This window comes from Rhinoraja longicauda, chromosome 36 (assembly GCF_053455715.1).
Source record: "Rhinoraja longicauda isolate Sanriku21f chromosome 36, sRhiLon1.1, whole genome shotgun sequence".
Lineage (NCBI taxonomy): Eukaryota > Metazoa > Chordata > Chondrichthyes > Rajiformes > Arhynchobatidae > Rhinoraja > Rhinoraja longicauda.
The window spans coordinates 15,403,437-15,422,771 of record NC_135988.1 but is presented as its reverse complement, the minus strand read 5'-3'; the positions used below and the strand labels follow the sequence as shown (position 1 = coordinate 15,422,771).

General features: G+C 46.1%; 1 protein-coding gene across 3 annotated transcripts in view; it reads left to right on the top strand.

Annotated features, from left to right (window-relative positions):
* LOC144610469 (tetraspanin-15-like) overlaps positions 1-19,335 on the top strand; it is a 171,923-nt gene that overhangs the window by 128,514 nt on the left and 24,074 nt on the right. For all 3 annotated transcript variants that reach the window (XM_078429204.1, XM_078429205.1, XM_078429203.1), the window contains 2 exons: positions 1,117-1,167; positions 11,529-11,645. In XM_078429204.1, coding sequence (XP_078285330.1) covers positions 1,117-1,167; positions 11,529-11,645 — 168 coding nt within the window. The remainder of the gene's footprint in view (positions 1-1,116; positions 1,168-11,528; positions 11,646-19,335) is intronic.

Below are 19,335 nucleotides of genomic sequence, written 5' to 3'. Positions count from 1 at the left end.
TCAGTGGCTGTTGAATAAGCAGACTAAAAATGTGAATTGTAATGTGCTTAAATTGCTGACACAAATATTCCATTATGTCGAAAACTTGATGACCTCTCGGAATAAGCTGAGGCTTAAGTGGCAGATTAGTCTCGGTGCACCTTTTCAGATCAGCTTAACTTTCTCCCACAGAATGAAAACAGGATAGAAATGGCAGGTTGGGTGAATTTTTTAATAGATCGTAGGATGCTGGTGTCACGAGTGAGTCCATCACTTTCTGGCCTAATCTGCTTAAATTGGGGCACTGCTTGCTCTGTTGCTGGGCCTCACATAGGCAATACCGTGGATTGCAACATGCTGGGGTAACTCAGCGGGACAGGCAGCATCTCTGGAGAGAAGGAACGGGTGACGTTTCGGGTCGAGACCCTTCTTCAGACTTCATGCCCAGATCCCTTGTTCTTGCTAAGGTGTTCTGTACAAAAGGATTAGCCGTGGGCAAAGTCCCCTGATCATCTCATGACAAGGGTTTGGGTGCTCGTGATAGATTACAAGGGTTTGGATCCTCATGTTTACACAAAGAGTGGGAGGTGCAAGGAACGAGTTACTGGAGGGGGTATTGAGGCTGGTACTATCACAACATTTAAGAAACATTTAGACAGGTACATGGTGAGGATACGTTTGCAATTGGAAGAAGGGACCCTATCCGAAACATCACCCATCCTTTTTCTCCAGAGAGGCTGCCTGACTCGCTGAGTTACTCCAGCACTTTGTGTCGATCTTTGGTATAAGTCAGAATCTGCAGTTCCTTTCTACACATGGGTTTAGAGGTATATGGGCCAAACCGCAGGCAGGTGGGACTAGTGTAGATGGGGCATGTTGGGCCAAAGGGCCTGTTTCCACGCTGCATAACTCTAAGACTAGGATACTGTAGGGTCATAGAGTGATACAGTGTGGAAACAGGTCCAACTTGCCCACACCGGCCAACATGTCGCAGCTACACTAGTCCCACCTGCCAGCAGTTGGTCCATATCCCTCCAAACCTGTCCTATCCAGGTGCCTGTCTAACTGTTACATGCAGAGGGAAAGTATCAGGCCGTTAATGATTTGCTCGTGACAATTTGCTTTCCTTCCCACTAGGAAGGAGATGTTGTCAACACACAATGTGGATACCAGAAACTACATCAAGAGGTAAGGAATGAGACACATTCAAGATCAGATTAGCCATAATGGTAGTGGATGGTGAAGAGGTTTGAGGGCTCTATGGTCCATTCCTGCTCCTTACCTTTGACAACCTGAGAGGAATTAGACGTCTTTGTCGCACAGCGAGTGGATCTGATCAGTCATTGCAAGGATGATGGCATTAAATGTGATGATAGACACAAAATGCTGGAGTAACTCAGCGGGTCAGGCAGCATCTCAGGAGAGAAGGAATGGGTGACGTTTACCCGAAACGTCACCCATTCCTTCTCTCCTGAGATGCTGCCTGACCCGCTGAGTTACTCCAGCATTTTGTGTATACCTTCAATTTGAACCAGCATCTGCAGTTATTTTCCTACAAATTAAATGTGATGATAATTTTTAATCGGTATTTGATCATGTCTGAAAAGGAATAGTTTAGTTTAGAGATACAGCGTGGCAACAGGCCCTTCGGCCCACCGAGTCCGCGCCGACCAGCGATCCCCGCACATTAACACTGTCCTACACACACTAGGGCCAATTTACACGTACAACAAGCCAATTAACCTACCTACCTGCACGTCTTTGGAGTGCGGGAGGAAACCGAAGATCTCGGAAAAAACCCACGCAGGTCAGGGGGAGAACGTACAAACTTCGTACGGACAGCACCCATAGTTGGGATCGAACCCGGGTCTCCGGCGCTGCATTCGCTGTAAGGCAGCAACTCTACCGCTGCGCCACCCAGTTGCTGGTTAGTGAGGAAGAAGCTGGGAAAGTTTGCAGATTGACAAAACTTTCAAAGACCCAGCAAGGGGCGGAAATCTAAGCGACGGTGCTTAATATGGGAGCCGGAAGCTATGGTCCTTTGGGCAGGAGTTGGACTACGGGTGCATTAGTTGGTTACATTAAATTTACAGTGCCACTTATATTTCCCTCAGTCCTTAGCCATGCTGGAACGAAAATAAGTGCTTTAATTGAGTAAAGTAACAGTGATACATCCAACATTTAAGGTTAATAGAAGGTCAAATAATCCCTATATTACCCCATTATAAGGTTTATTATATTTGATTCTGCCTATACCTTTTTTTGTTTTCGGTCAGAAAATATCATGTTTGATTATATTGTTTTATTTTTGATACAATGATTTTCGTACTATTTAACTTTCACAACTGTATGGTCAATCTGTGGTATTGTATTGGGACCGGAAAATAAATAAATAAACAAATAGATAAATACATGGATAGATAAATAAATAAATATAAAGATAAATGAATAGATAAATAGATAGATAGACAGATAGACAGATAGACAGATAGATAGATAGATAGATAGATAGATAGACAATAGACAATAGGTGCAGGAGTAGGCCATTCAGCCCTTCGAGCCAGCACCGCCATTCAATGCGATCATGGCTGATCACTCTCAATCAGTGCCCCGTTCCTGCCTTCTCCCCATACCCCCTGACTCCGCTATCCTTAAGAGCTCTATCCAGCTCTCTCTTGAAAGCATCCAACGAACTGGCCTCCACTGCCTTCTGAGGCAGAGAATTCCACGCCTTCACCACTCTCTGACTGAAAAAGTTCTTCCTCATCTCCGTTCTAAATGGCCTACCCCTTATTCTTAAACTGTGGCCCCTTGTTCTGGACTCCCCCAACATTGGAAACATGTTTCCTGCCTCTAATGTGTCCAATCCCCTAATTATCTTATATGTTTCAATAAGATCCCCCCTCATCCTTCTAAATTCCAGTGTAAACAAGCCTAATTGCTCCAGCCTTTCAACATAGGACAGTCCCGCCATTCCGGGAATTAACCTAGTGAACCTACGCTGCACGCCCTCAATAGCAAGAATATCCTTCCTCAAATTTGGAGACCAAAACTGCACACAGTACTCCAGGTGCGGTCTCACCAGGGCCCGGTACAACTGTAGAAGGACCTCTTTGCTCCTATACTCAACTCCTCTTGTTACGAAGGCCAACATTCCATTTGCTTTCTTCACTGCCTGCTGTACCTGCATGCTTCCTTTCAGTGACTGATGCACTAGGACACCCAGATCTCGTTGAACATCCCCTCTTCCTAACTTGACACCATTCAGATAATAATCTGCCTTTCTATTCTTACTTCCAAAGTGAATAACCTCACACTTATCTACATTAAACTGCATCTGCCATGCATCCACCCACTCACACAAGTCACCCTGCAGCCTTATTGCATCTTCCTCACAATTCACACTACCCCCCAGCTTAGTATCATCTGCAAATTTGTTAATGGTACTTTTAATCCCTTCATCTAAGTCATTAATGTATATTGTAAATAGCTGGGGTCCCAGCACCGAACCTTGCGGTACCCCACTGGTCACTGCCTGCCATTCCAAAAGGGACCCATTTATCCCCACTCTTTGCTTTCTGTCTGTCAACCAATTTTCTATCCATGTCAGTACCCTACCCCCAATACCATGTGCTCTAATTTTGCCCACTAATCTCCTATGTGGGACCTTGTCGAAGGCTTTCTGAAAGTCGAGGTACACCACATCCACTGACTCTCCCCTGTCAATTTTCCTAGTTACATCCTCAAAAAATTCCAGTAGATTTGACAAGTATGATTTCCCCTTCGTAAATCCATGCTGACTCGGAATGATCCTGTTACTGCTATCCAAATGCTCAGCAATTTCGTCTTTTATAATTGACTCCAGCATCTTTCCCACCACTGATGTCAGACTAACTGGTCTATAATTACCCGTTTTCTCTCTCCCTCCTTTCTTAAAAAGTGGGATAACATTTGCTATCCTCCAATCCACAGGAACTGATCCTGAATCTATAGAACATTGAATAGACAGACAGACAGACAGACAGACAGACAGACAGACAGACAGACAGACAGACAGACAGACAGACAGACAGACAGACAGACAGACAGACAGATAGATAGATAGATAGATAGATAGATAGATAGATAGATAGATAGATAGATAGATAGATAGATAGATAGATAGATAGATAAAAATAAAATATATTTGATGCAAAACTTAAGCGGACTCATCAAAATGCAGCCAAACAATGGAGCCCTTGGCTCATTGACATTCCTGGAGCTAACAATAGTTCTGTCGAGACTGAATGTCAATTTTGAAACTTGTACAAATTCAGAGCAACAGCTGACGTTCCCCCTGTCCCCCCTCAGATTTAATTTGTTTTCTGAACCCTGTAGCCTCCTCCTGCTTCTGGGAGAACAAACAGAGACATCATAAAAATTCAGTCAAACTCGCAGCATCTTCAAATTGTCTTTCGTTCACTGATTGACTTGTTTTGTTCTCTGTGGGCGTCACCCGGATTCAATTTAGGAATGTGGCGGAGGGATTGGAGGTGTATTCACGTTACACACAGACTTGCCACCTTCGTGAGACACACCCTCTGTGACATTAGTTTATCAGGTATTAACTTAGTCAGGACAACAGAGAGCTTTAGATTTGACAATAGACAATAGACAATAGGTGCAGGAGGAGGCCATTCGGCCCTTCGAGCCAGCACCGCCATTCAATGTGATCATGGCTGATCATTCTCAATCAGTACCCTGTTCCTGCCTTCTCCCCATACCCCATGACTCCGCTATCCTTAAGAGCTCTATCTAGCTCTCTCTTGAATGCATTCAGAGAATTGGCCTCCACTGCCTTCTGAGGCAGAGAATTCCACAGATTCACAACTCTCTGACTGAAAAAGTTTTTCCTCATCTCAGTTCTAAATGGCCTACCCCTTATTCTTAAACTGTGGCCCCTTGTTCTGGACTCCCCCACCATTGGGAACATGTTTCCTGCCTCTAACGTGTCCAACCCCTTAATAATCGTATACGTTTCGATAAGATCTCCTCTCATCCTTCTAAATTCCAGTGTATACAAGCCTAGTCGCTCCAGTCTTTCAACATATGATAGTCCCGCCATTCCGGGAATTTGAGGAGAGAACAGGATGGGAATAGAAGCACGCTACGTTAAACATAGTCGCACAGCACAGTCACAGCACAGCTCGGAATAAAAGGACGTACCTTTAGAAAGGGGATGAGGAGGAACAGACAAAAGGGCGGTAAAAGGCTTTTAGATAGAGGGCGGTGATTCTGTGGAATTCTTTGTCACAGGCGGCTGTGGAGGCCAAGGAAGTGGATATTTTTAAGGCAGAGATTGGCTGATTCTTGATTTGTAAGGGTGTCGAGGGTTGTGAGATAACATAGAACTGAACGGGTGATCGATAGTCAGCAAGGAATCGTTGGATCAAAGGGCCTGTTTCCCTGCTGTCTCCCTAAAACCAAATGTTCCCTTTATCCCCTCCTCTCTCCCTCTCCCTTCTGACCCCTTCCACTTAACAGCAGGGGGACAAACATTCTGGCAGGCAGGTTTGCTAGTGCGACACCTGTGGCTTTAAACTAAGCAGTGGGGGGGAGGGGTTAACAAATTGTGAAGATGAGGTTAAAGGGAATACAGGAGATATTGCAGAAGACTCTCGGAAGAATGGGAACAGAAGTTCTAGAGGGGAAAAGAAATTAAGGGCAGGGCCATTTGTGACCGATGTGAGAGGGGAGGTAAATACAGAAGTTAAAGTGTTGTACTTAAATGCGCGTAGTATAAAAAATAAAGTGGATGAGCTTGAGGCTCAGTTAGTCATGGGCAAGTATGATGTTGCAGGGATCACTGAGACATGGCTACAAGAGGACCAGGGCTGGGAACTGAATATTCAGGGGTACACAACGTATAGAAAAGATAGACAGGTGGGCAGAGGGGGTGGGGTTGCTCTGCTGGTAAGGAATGATATTCATTCCCTTGCAAGGGGTGACATAGAATCAGGAGATGTTGAATCAGTATGGATAGAAATGAGGAATTGTAAGGGTAAAAAGACCCTAATGGGAGTTATCTTTAGGCCCCCAAACAGTAGCCTCGACATAGGGTGCAAGTTGAATCAGGAGATAAAATTGGCGTGTCACAAATGTAATGCTACGGTGGTTATGGGAGATTTCAACATGCAGGTAGACTGGGAAAATCAGGTTGGAAATGGACCCCAGGAAAGAGAGTTTGTAGAGTGCCTTCGAGATGGATTCTTAGAACAGCTTGTACTGGAGCCTACCAGGGAGAAGGCAATTCTGGATTTAGTGTTGTGTAATGATCCTGATCTGATAAGGGGACTAGAGGTAAAAGAGCCATTAGGAGGCAGTGATCACAACATGATAAGTTTTACTCTGCAAATGGAAAGGCAGAAGGGAAAATCGGAAGTGTCAGTATTACAGTATAGCAAAGGGGATTACAGAGGCATGAGGCGGGAGTTGGCCAAAATTGACTGGAAGGAGGCCCTAGCAGGGAAGACGGTAGAACAGCAATGGCAGGTATTCCTGGGAATAATGCAGAGGTTGCAGGATCAATTTATCCCAAAGAGGCGGAAAGACTCTAAGGGGAGTAAGAGACACCTGTGGCTGTCAAGGGAAGTCAGGGACGGCATAAAAATTAAGGAGAGGAAGTATAACATAGCAAAGAAGAGTGGGAAGACAGAGGATTGGGACTCTTTTAAAGAGCAACAAAAGTTAACTAAAAAGGCAATACGGGGAGAAAAGATGTGGTACGAGGGTAAATTAGCCAATAATATAAAGGAGGATAGCAAAAGTTTTTTTAGGTACGTGAAGAGGAAAAAAATAGTCAAGGCAAATGTGGGTCCCTTGAAGACAGAAGCAGGGGAATTTATTATGGGGAACAAAGAAATGGCAGACGAGTTAAACCGTTACTTTGGATCTGTCTTCACTGAGGAAGATACACACAATCTCCCAAATGTTCTAGGGGCCGGAGAACCTAGGGTGATGGAGGAACTGAAGGAAATCCACATTAGGCAGGAAATGGTTTTGGGTAGACTGATAGGACTGAAGGCTGATAAATCCCCAGGGCCTGATGGTCTGCATCCCAGGGTACTTAAGGAGGTGGCTCTAGAAATAGTGGAAGCATTGGAGATCATTTTTCAATGTTCTATAGATTCGGATCAGTTCCTGTGGATTGGAGGATAGCAAATGTTATCCCACTTTTTAAGAAAGGAGGGAGAGAGAAAACGGGTAATTATAGACCAGTTAGTCTGACATCAGTGGTGGGGAAGATGCTGGAGTCAATTATAAAAGACGAAATTGCTGAGCATTTGGATAGCAGTAACAGGATCATTCCGAGTCAGCATGGATTTACGAAGGGGAAATCATGCTTGACAAATCTACTGGAATTTTTTGAGGATGTAACTAGGAAAATTGACAGGGGAGAGTCAGTGGATGTGGTGTACCTCGATTTTCAGAAAGCCTTCGACAAGGTCCCACATAGGAGATTAGTGGGCAAAATTAGAGCACATGGTATTGGGGGTAGGGTACTGACATGGATAGAAAATTGGTTGACAGACAGAAAGCAAAGAGTGGGGATAAATGGGTCCCTTTCGGAATGGCAGGCAGTGACCAGTGGGGTACCGCAAGGTTCGGTGCTGGGACCCCAGCTATTTACGATATACATTAATAACTTAGATGAAGGGATTAAAAGTACCATTAGCAAATTTGCAGATGATACTAAGCTGGGGGGTAGTGTGAATTGCGAGGAAGATGCAATAAGGCTGCAGGGTGACTTGGACAGGTTGTGTGAGTGGGCGGATACATGGCAGATGCAGTTTATTTTAGATAAGTGTGAGGTTATTCACTTTGGAAGTAAGAATAGAAAGGCAGATTATTATCTGAATGGTGTCAAGCTAGGAAGAGGGGATGTTCAACGAGATCTGGGTGTCCTAGTGCATCAGTCACTGAAAGGAAGCATGCAGGTACAGCAGGCAGTGCAGAAAGCCAATGGAATGTTGGCCTTCATAACAAGAGGAGTTGAGTATAGGAGCAAAGAGGTCCTTCTACAGTTGTACCGGGCCCTGGTGAGACCGCACCTGGAGTATTGTGTGCAGTTTTGGTCTCCAAATTTGAGGAAGGATATTCTTGCTATTGAGGGCGTGCAGCGTAGGTTCACTAGGTTAATTCCCGGAATGGCGGGACTGTCGTATGTTGAAAGGCTGGAGCAATTAGGCTTGTATACACTGGAATTTAGAAGGATGAGGGGGGATCTTATTGAAACATATAAGATAATTAGGGGATTGGACACATTAGAGGCAGGAAACATGTTCCCAATGTTGGGGGAGTCCAGAACAAGGGGCCACAGTTTAAGAATGAGGGGTAGGCCATTTAGAACGGAGATGAGGAAGAACGTTTTCAGTCAGAGAGTGGTGAAGGTGTGGAATTCTCTGCCTCAGAAGGCAGTGGAGGCCAGTTCGTTGGATGCTTTCAAGAGAGAGCTGGATAGAGCTCTTAAGGATAGCGGAGTGAGGGGATATGGGGAGAAGGCAGGAACGGGGTACTGATTGAGAGTGATCAGCCATGATCGCATTGAATGGCGGTGCTGGCTCGAAGGGCTGAATGGCCTACTCCTGCACCTATTGTCTATTGTCTATTGTCTATTATCCCTCCCCCTGGCTTTGCATTTCACTCCTCGTCTCTCCTTATCGGTCACTTTTTTGTCTCCTGTGGCACTTACTCTACCCAATCCAACCTACCACAACCCCCCCCCCACTCCTTCACCTGCATCCACCTATCACTTACTGAGCTCTGTCCCACTCCCACCTCTCTTGTCCAACATTCTCCCCACTACTCCAATTAGTCTGAAGAAGGATCCCGACCCGAAACGTCGCCAGTCCATTCCCTCCACAGATACTACCTGACCAGCAGAGTTCTTTTGCTTCGATTTCAGAATCAATAGGCTTGCCATTTGAAATATTAGCAAGCGTGTTTAACCATGGACCATGCATAGATCGGCACTGCCGTGGTCTTTCTACACACGTGTGTGCGTAATGTGCACATACTGCCGTTCCTGACTGACTGCGGTGGCACAACACTGCAGCTGAAACTGTCCTCAAGAAAGCATTACGTGTAGAAAGGAAGGAACTGCAGATGCTGGTTTACACCGAGGTCAGACACAAAATGCTGGCGTAACTCAGCGGGCCAGGCAGCATCTCTGGAGAGAAGGAATAGGAGACACTTCTCTCCAGAGGTGCTGCCTGACCCGCTGAGTTACGCCAGCATTTTGTGTCTATCTCCTGAGAAACCATTGGCAGATGATAAGCAAAGGTTCAGTGCCAGGCAGGGAATTGCAATCCAACTAAATATAATGGTAATATCTTTCCAGATCACAGCACCTGCAATTATCTAAGATTGAGGTGCGAGTGATCTGAGCTTTGCTTTCCAGTGCTGAGGCACATTAACCTGGAGTGTGGCAAATTAATATTTCAGCTTCATGCAGTTTAAATGAATAAAGCAAAATAAAAATCTCAACAACAGCCTGGTTTGGCAACTTTGACTAAATGTCCACTGCTAACTCCTCAGAGCAGTTAATAATCTCCTGTTCAAAGCAGGATATGGAGAACATAGATCCAGTTTAGTTTAGTTTAGTTTAGTTTAGAGATTCAACATGGAAACAGGCCCTTCGGCCCTCCGGGTCCATTCTGATCAGCGATCCCCGCATATTAACACTATCCTACTACACACACTAGGGACAATGTTTACATCTACCAAGCTAATTTACCTATACACCTGTACATCTTTGGAGTGTGGGAGGAAACCAAAGATCTCAGAGAAAACCCACGCGGTCATGGGGAGAACGTACAAACTCCGTACAGACAGCATCTGTAGTCAGGATCGAACCTGGGACTCCGGCGCTGCAAGCGCTGTAAGGCAGCAACTCTACCGCTGCACCACCGTGTCACCTAGTTCCACCATCTAGGGATGTGGCTTGATTATCAATCTATTGGTGTTTGCCTTGACGTATTTTATTTCCATGCCACACTGATGTCCAATGATCTGATACAATGGTATATGTATCCCTATTCCTTGGAGCGCTGGAGGATGAGGGGGTGATCTTATAGAGGTGTACAAAATCATGAGAGGAATAGATTGGGTGGTCGCACATTCTTTTGCCCAGTGTTGGGGAATCGAGAACCAGAGTACATAGGCTGAACGTGAGGCGGGACAGATTTAATAAGAACCTGAAGGGTAACTTTTTCACACACATGGAACGAGCTGGCGGAGGAGGTAGTTAAGGCAGGTGATATCGCAATGTATAAGAAACATTTGGACAGGTACAGTTGTACAGGGCCCTAGTGAGACCGCACCTGGATTACAGTGTGCAGTTTTGGTCTCCAAATTTGAGGAAGGATATTCTTGCTATTGAGGTCGTGCAGCGTAGGTTTACTAGGTTAATTCCCGGAATGGCGGGACTGTCATATGTTGAAAAACTGGAGCGACTAGGCTTGTATACACTGGAATTTAGAAGGATGAGAGGGGATCTTATCGAAACATATAAGATTATTATGGGGTTAGACACGTTAGAGGCAGGAAACATGTTCCCAATGTTGGGGGAGTCAAGAACCAGGGGCCACAGTTTAAGAATAAGGGGTAGGCCATTTAGAACGGTGATGAGGAAAAACGTTTTCAGTCAGAGAGTTGTGAATCTGTGGAATTCTCTGCCTCAGAAGGCAGTGGAGGCCAATTCTCTGAATGCATTCAATACAATACAATACAATATATCTTTATTATCATTGTACCCAGGGGTACAACGAGATTGGGAATGCGCCTCCCATACGATGCAATAATTTAAGTAAATTATTATAGAGAGCTAGGTAGAGCTCTTAAGGATAGCGGAGGCAGGGGGTTTGGGGAGAAGGCAGGAACGGGGTACTGATTGAGAATGATCAGCCATGATGACATTGAATGGTGGTGCTGGCTCGAAGGGCCGAATGGCCTGCTCCTGAACCTATTGTCTATTGGATAGGACAAGTTTAGATGGATATGGGCCAAACGCAGGTAGGTGGAACTAGTGTAGATGGGGCATGTTGGTCGGTGTGGGCAAGTTGTGCCGAAGGGCCTGTTTCCACACTGTATGATTATGTAAGTGTGTATTTTTCGATATAGTACCAAGTGTGTGTTTGACATTGCACAGTACATATACTTGCAGTTGTGCATGCATGAGATATTAGTTTAGCTCACTATTGTCATGTGTATCGAGGTACAGTGAAAAGCTATTTTGTTGCGTGCTATTCAGTCAGAGGAAAGACTGTACATGATTACAATCAAGTGCACAGATACAGAATAAAGGGAATAACATTCAGCGCAAGTCCAGTAAAGTCCGATGAAGGGTCTCGACACGCATTCCTTCTCTCCAGAGATGCTGCCTGTCCCACTGGTTACTCCAGCATTTTGTGTCTAAGTCCGATCAAAGATAGTCCGTAGGTCTCCACTACAATTTAAGCGTGATTCTCGTGTTGAATGCTAAGTTGAGTTTGTTGTTGTTTCACGCACAGCGCGTTGAGGTTGGCACGACCATCCATGCCCGAGGCTGTGTAGATGCCATCTCCTTGTGGTTTAAAGACAACATTGGCCCTACGGCGGGAATACTCACCGCCATTCTGCTGCCACAGGTAACCTCTTGACTCAATATTTGTGCTTTTAACCTATAAAATTATAAAAGGACTAGACAAGCCAGATGCACGTATAAAATTATAAAAGGACTAGACAAGCTAGATGCAGGAAACATGTTCCCAATGTTGGGGGAGTCCAGAACCGAGGGACACAGTCTAAGAAAAAAGGGGAGGTCATTTAAAACCGATGTGAGAAGAAACCTTTTCACCCAGAGAGTTGTGAATTTGTGGAATTCTCTGCCACAGAAGGCAGTGGAGGCCAATTCACTGGATGAATTTAAAAGAGTGTTAGATAGAGCTCTAGGGGCTAGCGGAATCAAGGGATATGGGGAGAAGGCAGGCACGGGTTATTGATTGTGGATGATCAGCCATGATCACAATGAATGGCAGTGCTGGCTCGATGGGCCGAATGGCCCCCTCCTGCACCTATTTTGTATGTTTCTCCCTTCAGAGTGTTCAAGCAGCTCCTCAAAGTCAACTAGTAGCCGGAGTTTACTGCAGGAGTCCTGGAGCATGTGTTTGTGATGAACAGCTTACTTGGGAAATAAATGCCACTCTTCCATTGCCTTTCCTGCTCCTGGTTCACAAGGCATCCATTGCTCCATGGGTCAAAACCCTCAAGTTGGTTGTGGATTATCAAAGGCCAGTGCAAAAACCAGAACAATCCAGTCCAGTGAAGTTGCCACCTTACACACCTTTGCAGGAGAGTTAAGGGCCTGTCCCACTTAGGCGATTGTTTAGGCGACTAAAGGCGACTAGGCTGTTGCCACACGGTCGCCGGGGTGTCGCCTGTACGGTCGTGAGTCATCTCCAAAGAGTCGTAGCGTCTTTCTGGTCGCCGCTGGATTTTCATAATGTTGAAAAATTCTCGGCAACAGTGGGTTTGACGCCAATGAGCGTAGCTTGATGTCTCCTGACGTGGGCGCTGTCGTAGGTTGTTGCCAGGTGATGTAGGTTGTCGCTGGTGCTGACTTCAGTGAATTCCATTGGCGACTACCTACGTCAACCGGCGACAGGTACCCACGTCAAAACCGGAGGCGAAAACGACGTGAATTGTCTTCAGTTGTCCCTGACATGGTCGTAGCTTGTCGCAGCTTGTCGCGGGTGGACATAGGTTGACTTCGGTTGTTGTAGGTTGTCGCCTGTGTGGTCGTAGGTTGTCGTAGGCGCGGTCGTAGGTGGACGTCCTACTCGCGACGATTGGGTCGCCGGTTGTCGGTAGCTTGCCGTAGCTTGACGTCGACTAGGTGGTAGGTTGTTGTAGCTTGTCGTAGACATTGTCGTGGGGGGGGGTCCAGTCGCCGGTTTTTCGGCGACCTGCTACAACTATGACAGTCGCCGGCAATCGCCTTAAAAAATCGCCTAAGTGGGACAGGCCCTTTACTCCAGCTTTTTCTGTCTACTTTTAGTTTAAATCAGCATCTGCAGTTCCTTCTCAGCCGACTAAGGGCCATCGGCCACAAGTCACACTTTGTGGGATGTGGAATGTAAAGGACAGCGTGTGAGTTGGGAGAGTTGGGACTTGGGGCACCACTGTTGGAAAGAACAAAGACAGATGATCAAGTGACCAACTCAGGGGCTAGAACAAGGGTTCCCAACCTGGGGTAACTTTACCCCCAGGGGTAAATTTCGCTTACCCAGGGGATAAATTTGTTGCTTCTGGATTTGTACATATTGAGTGACTTAGTTTGATTCTGGTATACCAGTACCTGTTCATCATTAGTTGTTCATAAATAAGTGAAATAACATTGTTATGTGCTATTATCATTGTTGTTTGAACGTAAAATAATGATGTTAAAAACAGGATTTTAAAATTTCCCCTTTGTCGGTTGCTTTATTACGGTAGAAGTGTAAACTTAAATTACTGAACAAAACAGGGTGGGGGTAAATTTACTTTTGAAATAGACAATAGGTTCAGGAGTAGGCCATTCGGCCCTTCGAGCCAGCACCACCATTCAATGTGATCATGCTGATCATTCTCAATCAGTACCCCATTCCTGCCTTCTCCCCATACCCCCTGACTCCGCTATCCTTAAGAGCTCTATCTAGCTCTCTCTTGAATGCATTCAGAGAATTGGCCTCCACTGCCTTCTGAGGCAGAGAATTCCACAGATTCACAACTCTCTGACTGAAAACGTTTTTCCTCATCTCCGTTCTAAATGGCCTACCCCTTATTCTTAAACTGTGTGTGGCCCCTTGTTCTGGACTCCCCCCAACATTGGGAACATGTTTCCTGCCTCTAACGTGTCCAACCCCTTAATAATCTTATACGTTTCGATAAGATCCCCTCTCATCCTTCTAAATTCCAGTGTATACAAGCCTGGTCGCTCCAGTCTTTCAACATAGCAGATGAAAAGCGAGGAAAAGAGAAAGAGAAAGAATGGAAACATTTTTGGAAAAGAGATGCAGCCACAGCTTAAAGTCCCTGAAACAATGAATCAATGTATTGGTATTTGGTGCTGTCCAATACTGCGTGTGGTTGAACAGTCCACATTACCAATCTCTGGGTCTGGTTGCGTTATTTTAATTTTGCTGCCCACTCTTACACGGCACGGCGGCGCAGCGGTTGAGTTGCTGCCTTACAGCGAATGCAGCACCCGGAGACCCGGGTTCAATCCAGACCACGGGCGCTGTCTGTACGTTCTCCCCGTGGCCTGCCTGGGTTCTCTCCGAGAATTTTGGTTTCCTCCCACACTCCAAAGACGTACAGGTATGTAGGTTAATTGGCTTATGTAAATGTTTTTAAAAAATGTCCCTAGTGTGCGTAGGATAGTGTTAATTATGCAGGGGATCGCTGGGCGGCGCGGACTCGGTGGGCCGAAGGGCCTGTTTCCGCGCTGTATCTCTAAACTTAAAAACTAAACTCCACTGACTGCTCTGTCCTCAGCCTTCTCCTTTGCAACAGTGAGGCCAAGTGCAAATTGGGGAAAAAAACATCTCGTTTTCCGCTTGGCTAACTTACAGACGTGCGGGTATGTAGGTTAATTGGCTTGGTGTATGTATAAATTGTCCCTAGTGTGTGTAGGATAGTGTTAATGTGCGGGGATCGCTGGTCGGCACGGACTCGGTGGGCCGAAGGGCCTGTTTCCATGCTTTACCTGTAAACTAAACTTAAAAAAAAGAGGTCGGGGTGGGTTATTAACTGTTAATATAGTTGGGTTGGGTTGGTTTTAATTCAGATACACTACTTCGTGATTCTAACCTGAGAAAAACGCAAGCAAATGACATGAAATGTGTGAGTCTTGGTGCCGTGGGGCAATGTGGCTGGGCAGAACATAATCAGTCAATATTTATTAAAAATCCGAAAGGCAATCTTTATAAAGCAAGAGTCACTTATTATTTCATGCAATCAGCTCTGAGTAATTCCACTTTCTTCCAGAGCTTTGTAAGTCATACATTTTTGAAGAGAATGTTTCTCATTTCATGTGAATGTACTGAATGATCTCAGTAATTGCTGGGAAAAAAATTGCAGTGATATTAATCTGCAGTGCAGCAACATAAAAGTATTATTAGGAGCTCACACTAAAGGGATAGGATGTTATCTCTGTTTAAAGGCCAAAGGTTATTGTACCTTTTAAAAACTTTTTTAGTTTGGTTTAGAGATACAGCGCGGAAACAGGCCCTTTTGGCCCACCGGGTCCGCGCCAACCAGCGGTCCCCACACATTAATAACACCATCCTACACCCACTAGGGACAATTTTTACATTTTACCAAGCCAATTAACCTACGTACCTGTGCGTCTTTGGAGTGTGGGAGGAAACCGAAGATCTCGGAAAAACCCCCGCAGGTCGCGGGGAGAACGTACAAACTCCGTACAGACGGCGCCCGTAGTCGGGATGGAACCTGGGTCTCCGGCGCTGCATTCGCTGTAAGGCAGCAACTCTACCGCTGAACCACCGTGCACGTGTGTAATGGTATTTGAGGTGACATTAGAGATCAGTCTGAAGAAGGGTCTCGACCCGAAACGACACCCATTCCTTCACTCCCGAGATGCTGCCTGACCTGCTGAGTTACTCCAGCTTTTTGTGAATAAAATCCTTCGATTTGTACCAGCATCTGCAGTTATCTTCTTATACATTAGGAGACAAAATTAGCTTGGATCAAGGTTATCATGGCACACGGAGTTCATTTTGTTTCCAGGAATAGGTGTTCCTGCAGTGAGTTAGTTCATTCACGAAGGCACATCAGCCACAATTGTCAAAGCATTCTCCCAATTTCACAGACATGCTTAGAGTAGCCGAGTCAAGGGACCTCAGGGATTGTTTTTAATGAAAGGGATTTAAAAGAAGGAAGGGGACGATTTTTGCTTCTTTAGCTGAGTTTATAAACAGTGCTCGATTTGGAATGCTGTTAGCCAACTGCAACTTGAAGTGTGTAGGAAGGATGCTGGTTTATACCGGAGATCGACACAAGATGCTGGAGTAACTCAGCGGGTCAGGCAACATCAGGTCAGATAGCGGAGTCAGGGGGTATGGGGAGAAGGTAGGAACGGGGTACTGATTGAGAATGATCAGCCATGATCACATTGAATGGTGGTGCTGGCTCAAAGGGCCGAATGGCCTCCTCCTGCATCTATTGTCTATTGTCTATTGCATCGCTGGAGAAAAGGAATAGGTACCGTTTCGTGTCAGAACCCTTCTTCAGACCCTTGCAGATCAATGTCTTTCATTCTTGAACTTCTACTGTAACCATTTTTCATAGAACATAGAACTGTACAGCACAGGAACAGGCCCTTTGGCCCACAATGTCCACGCCGAACATGATGCCAGGTTAAACGAATCTCTTCTGCTTCCCTGTGATCCATAGAAACATAGAAAATGGGTGCAGGAGTAGGCCATTCGGCCCCTCGAGCCAGCACCGTCATTCAACATGATCATGGCTGATCATCCTGAGTCAATACCGCGTTCCTGCTTTCTCCCCATACTCCCTGACTCCGTTAGCTCTAAGAGCTATTTCTAACTCTCTCTTGGATACATCCAGTGAATTGGTCTCCACTGCCTTCTGTGGCAAAGAATTCCCCAGAATCACAACTCTCTGGGTGAATCTGTTGATGCTCATCCCTTCATTCCCTGCATATCCTTGTGCCTATCCAAAAGCATCTTAAACGTGATCATTATACCAGCATCGTTTCCTCCCGCGCCCTCCTACAATTTGCATTTTTAATCTATTATCCTAAGTCGTTTGAGTCTTAAATCTGACAGCCACTGTTGATATAAATCTTGTGCATATAAATCTGCTAACTTTGTTTCTATGAGTTTTTGAAAAATCGGGTATATATTCTAGCATGAAGTCGACACTAATAAACCAAGTTAAAGATCATTAGGGAATCGTATTAGTAATGGATTTCATTGAAAGTATTGACATTAAATTCATGATGCTTCTAGATTTTTTATACGATACACTAAAAGATTTGATGCTCTCATCTGACTTTGCTGCTCTGGGTATAAATCTTATCTAAATCTTCTAACTTTGTTTCTATGAGGTTTTTTTGAAAAGTACGGCACATATTCCAGCGTAAAATCGACACCAGTCGACCAGGTTGAAGAATCATTAAGAAATAGGACTAGCCATGGTTTTAAGTATTGAAATTAAAGTCATGAAGGTTGAGAATTTGGACAGAGAGTCATTGAAGTCGCGGATTTGTTGGAACAAATTGGGCGTGACAATCCTCCAACTAAGCAAAGCCCAAGGCCATTTCTGGGAAATGAACATCATCTCTCTCTATGGTTTGTGCAAAGTTCAAACTGCTGATCTTAAACAAGTTTCCCATGCCAGGCTTAAAGATGGAGGTCCATTTGAAAAGGTGTTTCAGGATAATTACAAAATCTTTACTGAGGACTCAAAAAGTGCTGCATGTCTCCATGACTCTATGGTGCTATTGTGGAGAACTATATCTACCCAACGTCACTGTCCAAAGCAAATTGGGCAACTTACAACCCAGTGGTATAAATATTGGCTTCTTGAATTTTAAGTAACCCTTGCTTGCCGTCTTTCTCCATCCCTCTCCCATCCTAGTTCTCTGACCAGTTTGACTATCCTTCCGATTAAACTTTACCTCATTGTCACCTTCCCTGAGCTAACAATGATCTATTCAACATGATGATCTTGAACTTTGTCCCCTTTGATCTCTCGTCTTCACACCTTAACCTTAGGTATCTCTGTGTCCCCCTCTCTCTCCCCTGACTCAGTCTGAGGAAGGGTCTCAACCGGAAATGTCACCCATTGCTTCTATCCAGAGATGCTGCCTGTCCCGCTGAGTTACTCTGGCATTTTGTGTCTATCTTACAGTGGAAGTGGCGGCGCCTAACGGCTGCGGCTCGCTAGCAGTCTGTTCGTCTTTTTTCCTTTTTTTGTTGTTGTGTGTCGGTGTTGGGATATATATTTTTTTTTTTTGGTTGTGTATGTGTGGGGGGTGGTGGTGTGGGTGTGGGTGTGGGGGGGTGGGGGAAACCTTTCTATTTTAGGTCTCTTCCTCACGGCGCGGGGTGCGGCTCGGCTGCGGGGCCTTCCATCGCCCGGTGCGGCTCGGCCGCTGGACTTAACAGTGCCCGGTGCGGTTCGGCCGCTGGACTTAACAGTGCCCGGTGCGGCTTGGCCGCGGGGCCTTCCATCGCCCGGTGCGGCTCGGCCGCGGGGCCTTCCATCGCTGGTGCGGCTCGGCCGCTGGACTTAACAGTGCCCGGTGCGGCTCGGCCGCGGGACTTAGCTGCGCAAGGCTCGGTCGCGGGGCCTTCCATCGCCCGGTTCGTCCGCGAGACGTTTCAGCGCCCGGTGCGACTCGGCCGCGGGGACTTCCATCCCCTTGCGGGGACTGTGCGGGTTGGTCGGGGACGAGCTGTCTGTCCGTGGGCGTGGGGAAGAGAGTGGAAGTTTTGTTGCCTCCATCACAGTGAGGGGGTGTTTGGAGTCACTGTGATGGACGTTTGTGTTGGGGTCATGTGTCTTGTGTTCTTTTTTGTGTATGACTGCTATGTAGTTTCGTTCGGTACCTTGGTACCGAATGACAAATAAAGCTCTGTTGAACTGTTGAACTAACATTCAGGCACAGGAAGAGACCTGTCTTGGATGATGTGAGGAACATCATTATGCAAACAGGGTGCAAATCAGGGCTGTTAATATCCCTGTTAAGACTGTGTGGCAGCACTGTGACGCAGCTGTAGAGTTGCTGCCTTACAGCGCCAGAGACCCGGGTCTGGTCACAACTACGGGTGCTGCCTGTATGGAGTTTTCACATTCTCCCCGTGACAGTGTGGGTTTTCTCCGGGTGCTCCGGTTTCCTAACACATTCCAAAGACGTGTGCGGGCTTGTAGGTTAATTGGCTTCAGTATATAGAATCAGAATAGCCTTGCTATCTGGACTACACTTCTTCCCACCCGGTCGCCTGCAAAAAGTCTATCCCCTACTCCCAATTCCTCCGTCTACGCCGCATCTGCGCCCGGGATGAGGTGTTTCACACTAGGGCTTCCGAGATGTCCTCGTTCTTCAGAAAACGGGGCTTCCCCTCCTCCATTATAGATGAGGCTCTCACTAGGGTCTCTTCCACATCCCACAGCTCCGCTCTTGCTCCCCCTCCCCCCACTCGCAACAAGGACAGGATCCCCCTCGTTCTCACCTTCCACCCCACCAGCCAGCGGATCCAACATATCATCCACCAACATTTCCGTCACCTACAACGGGACCCCACCACT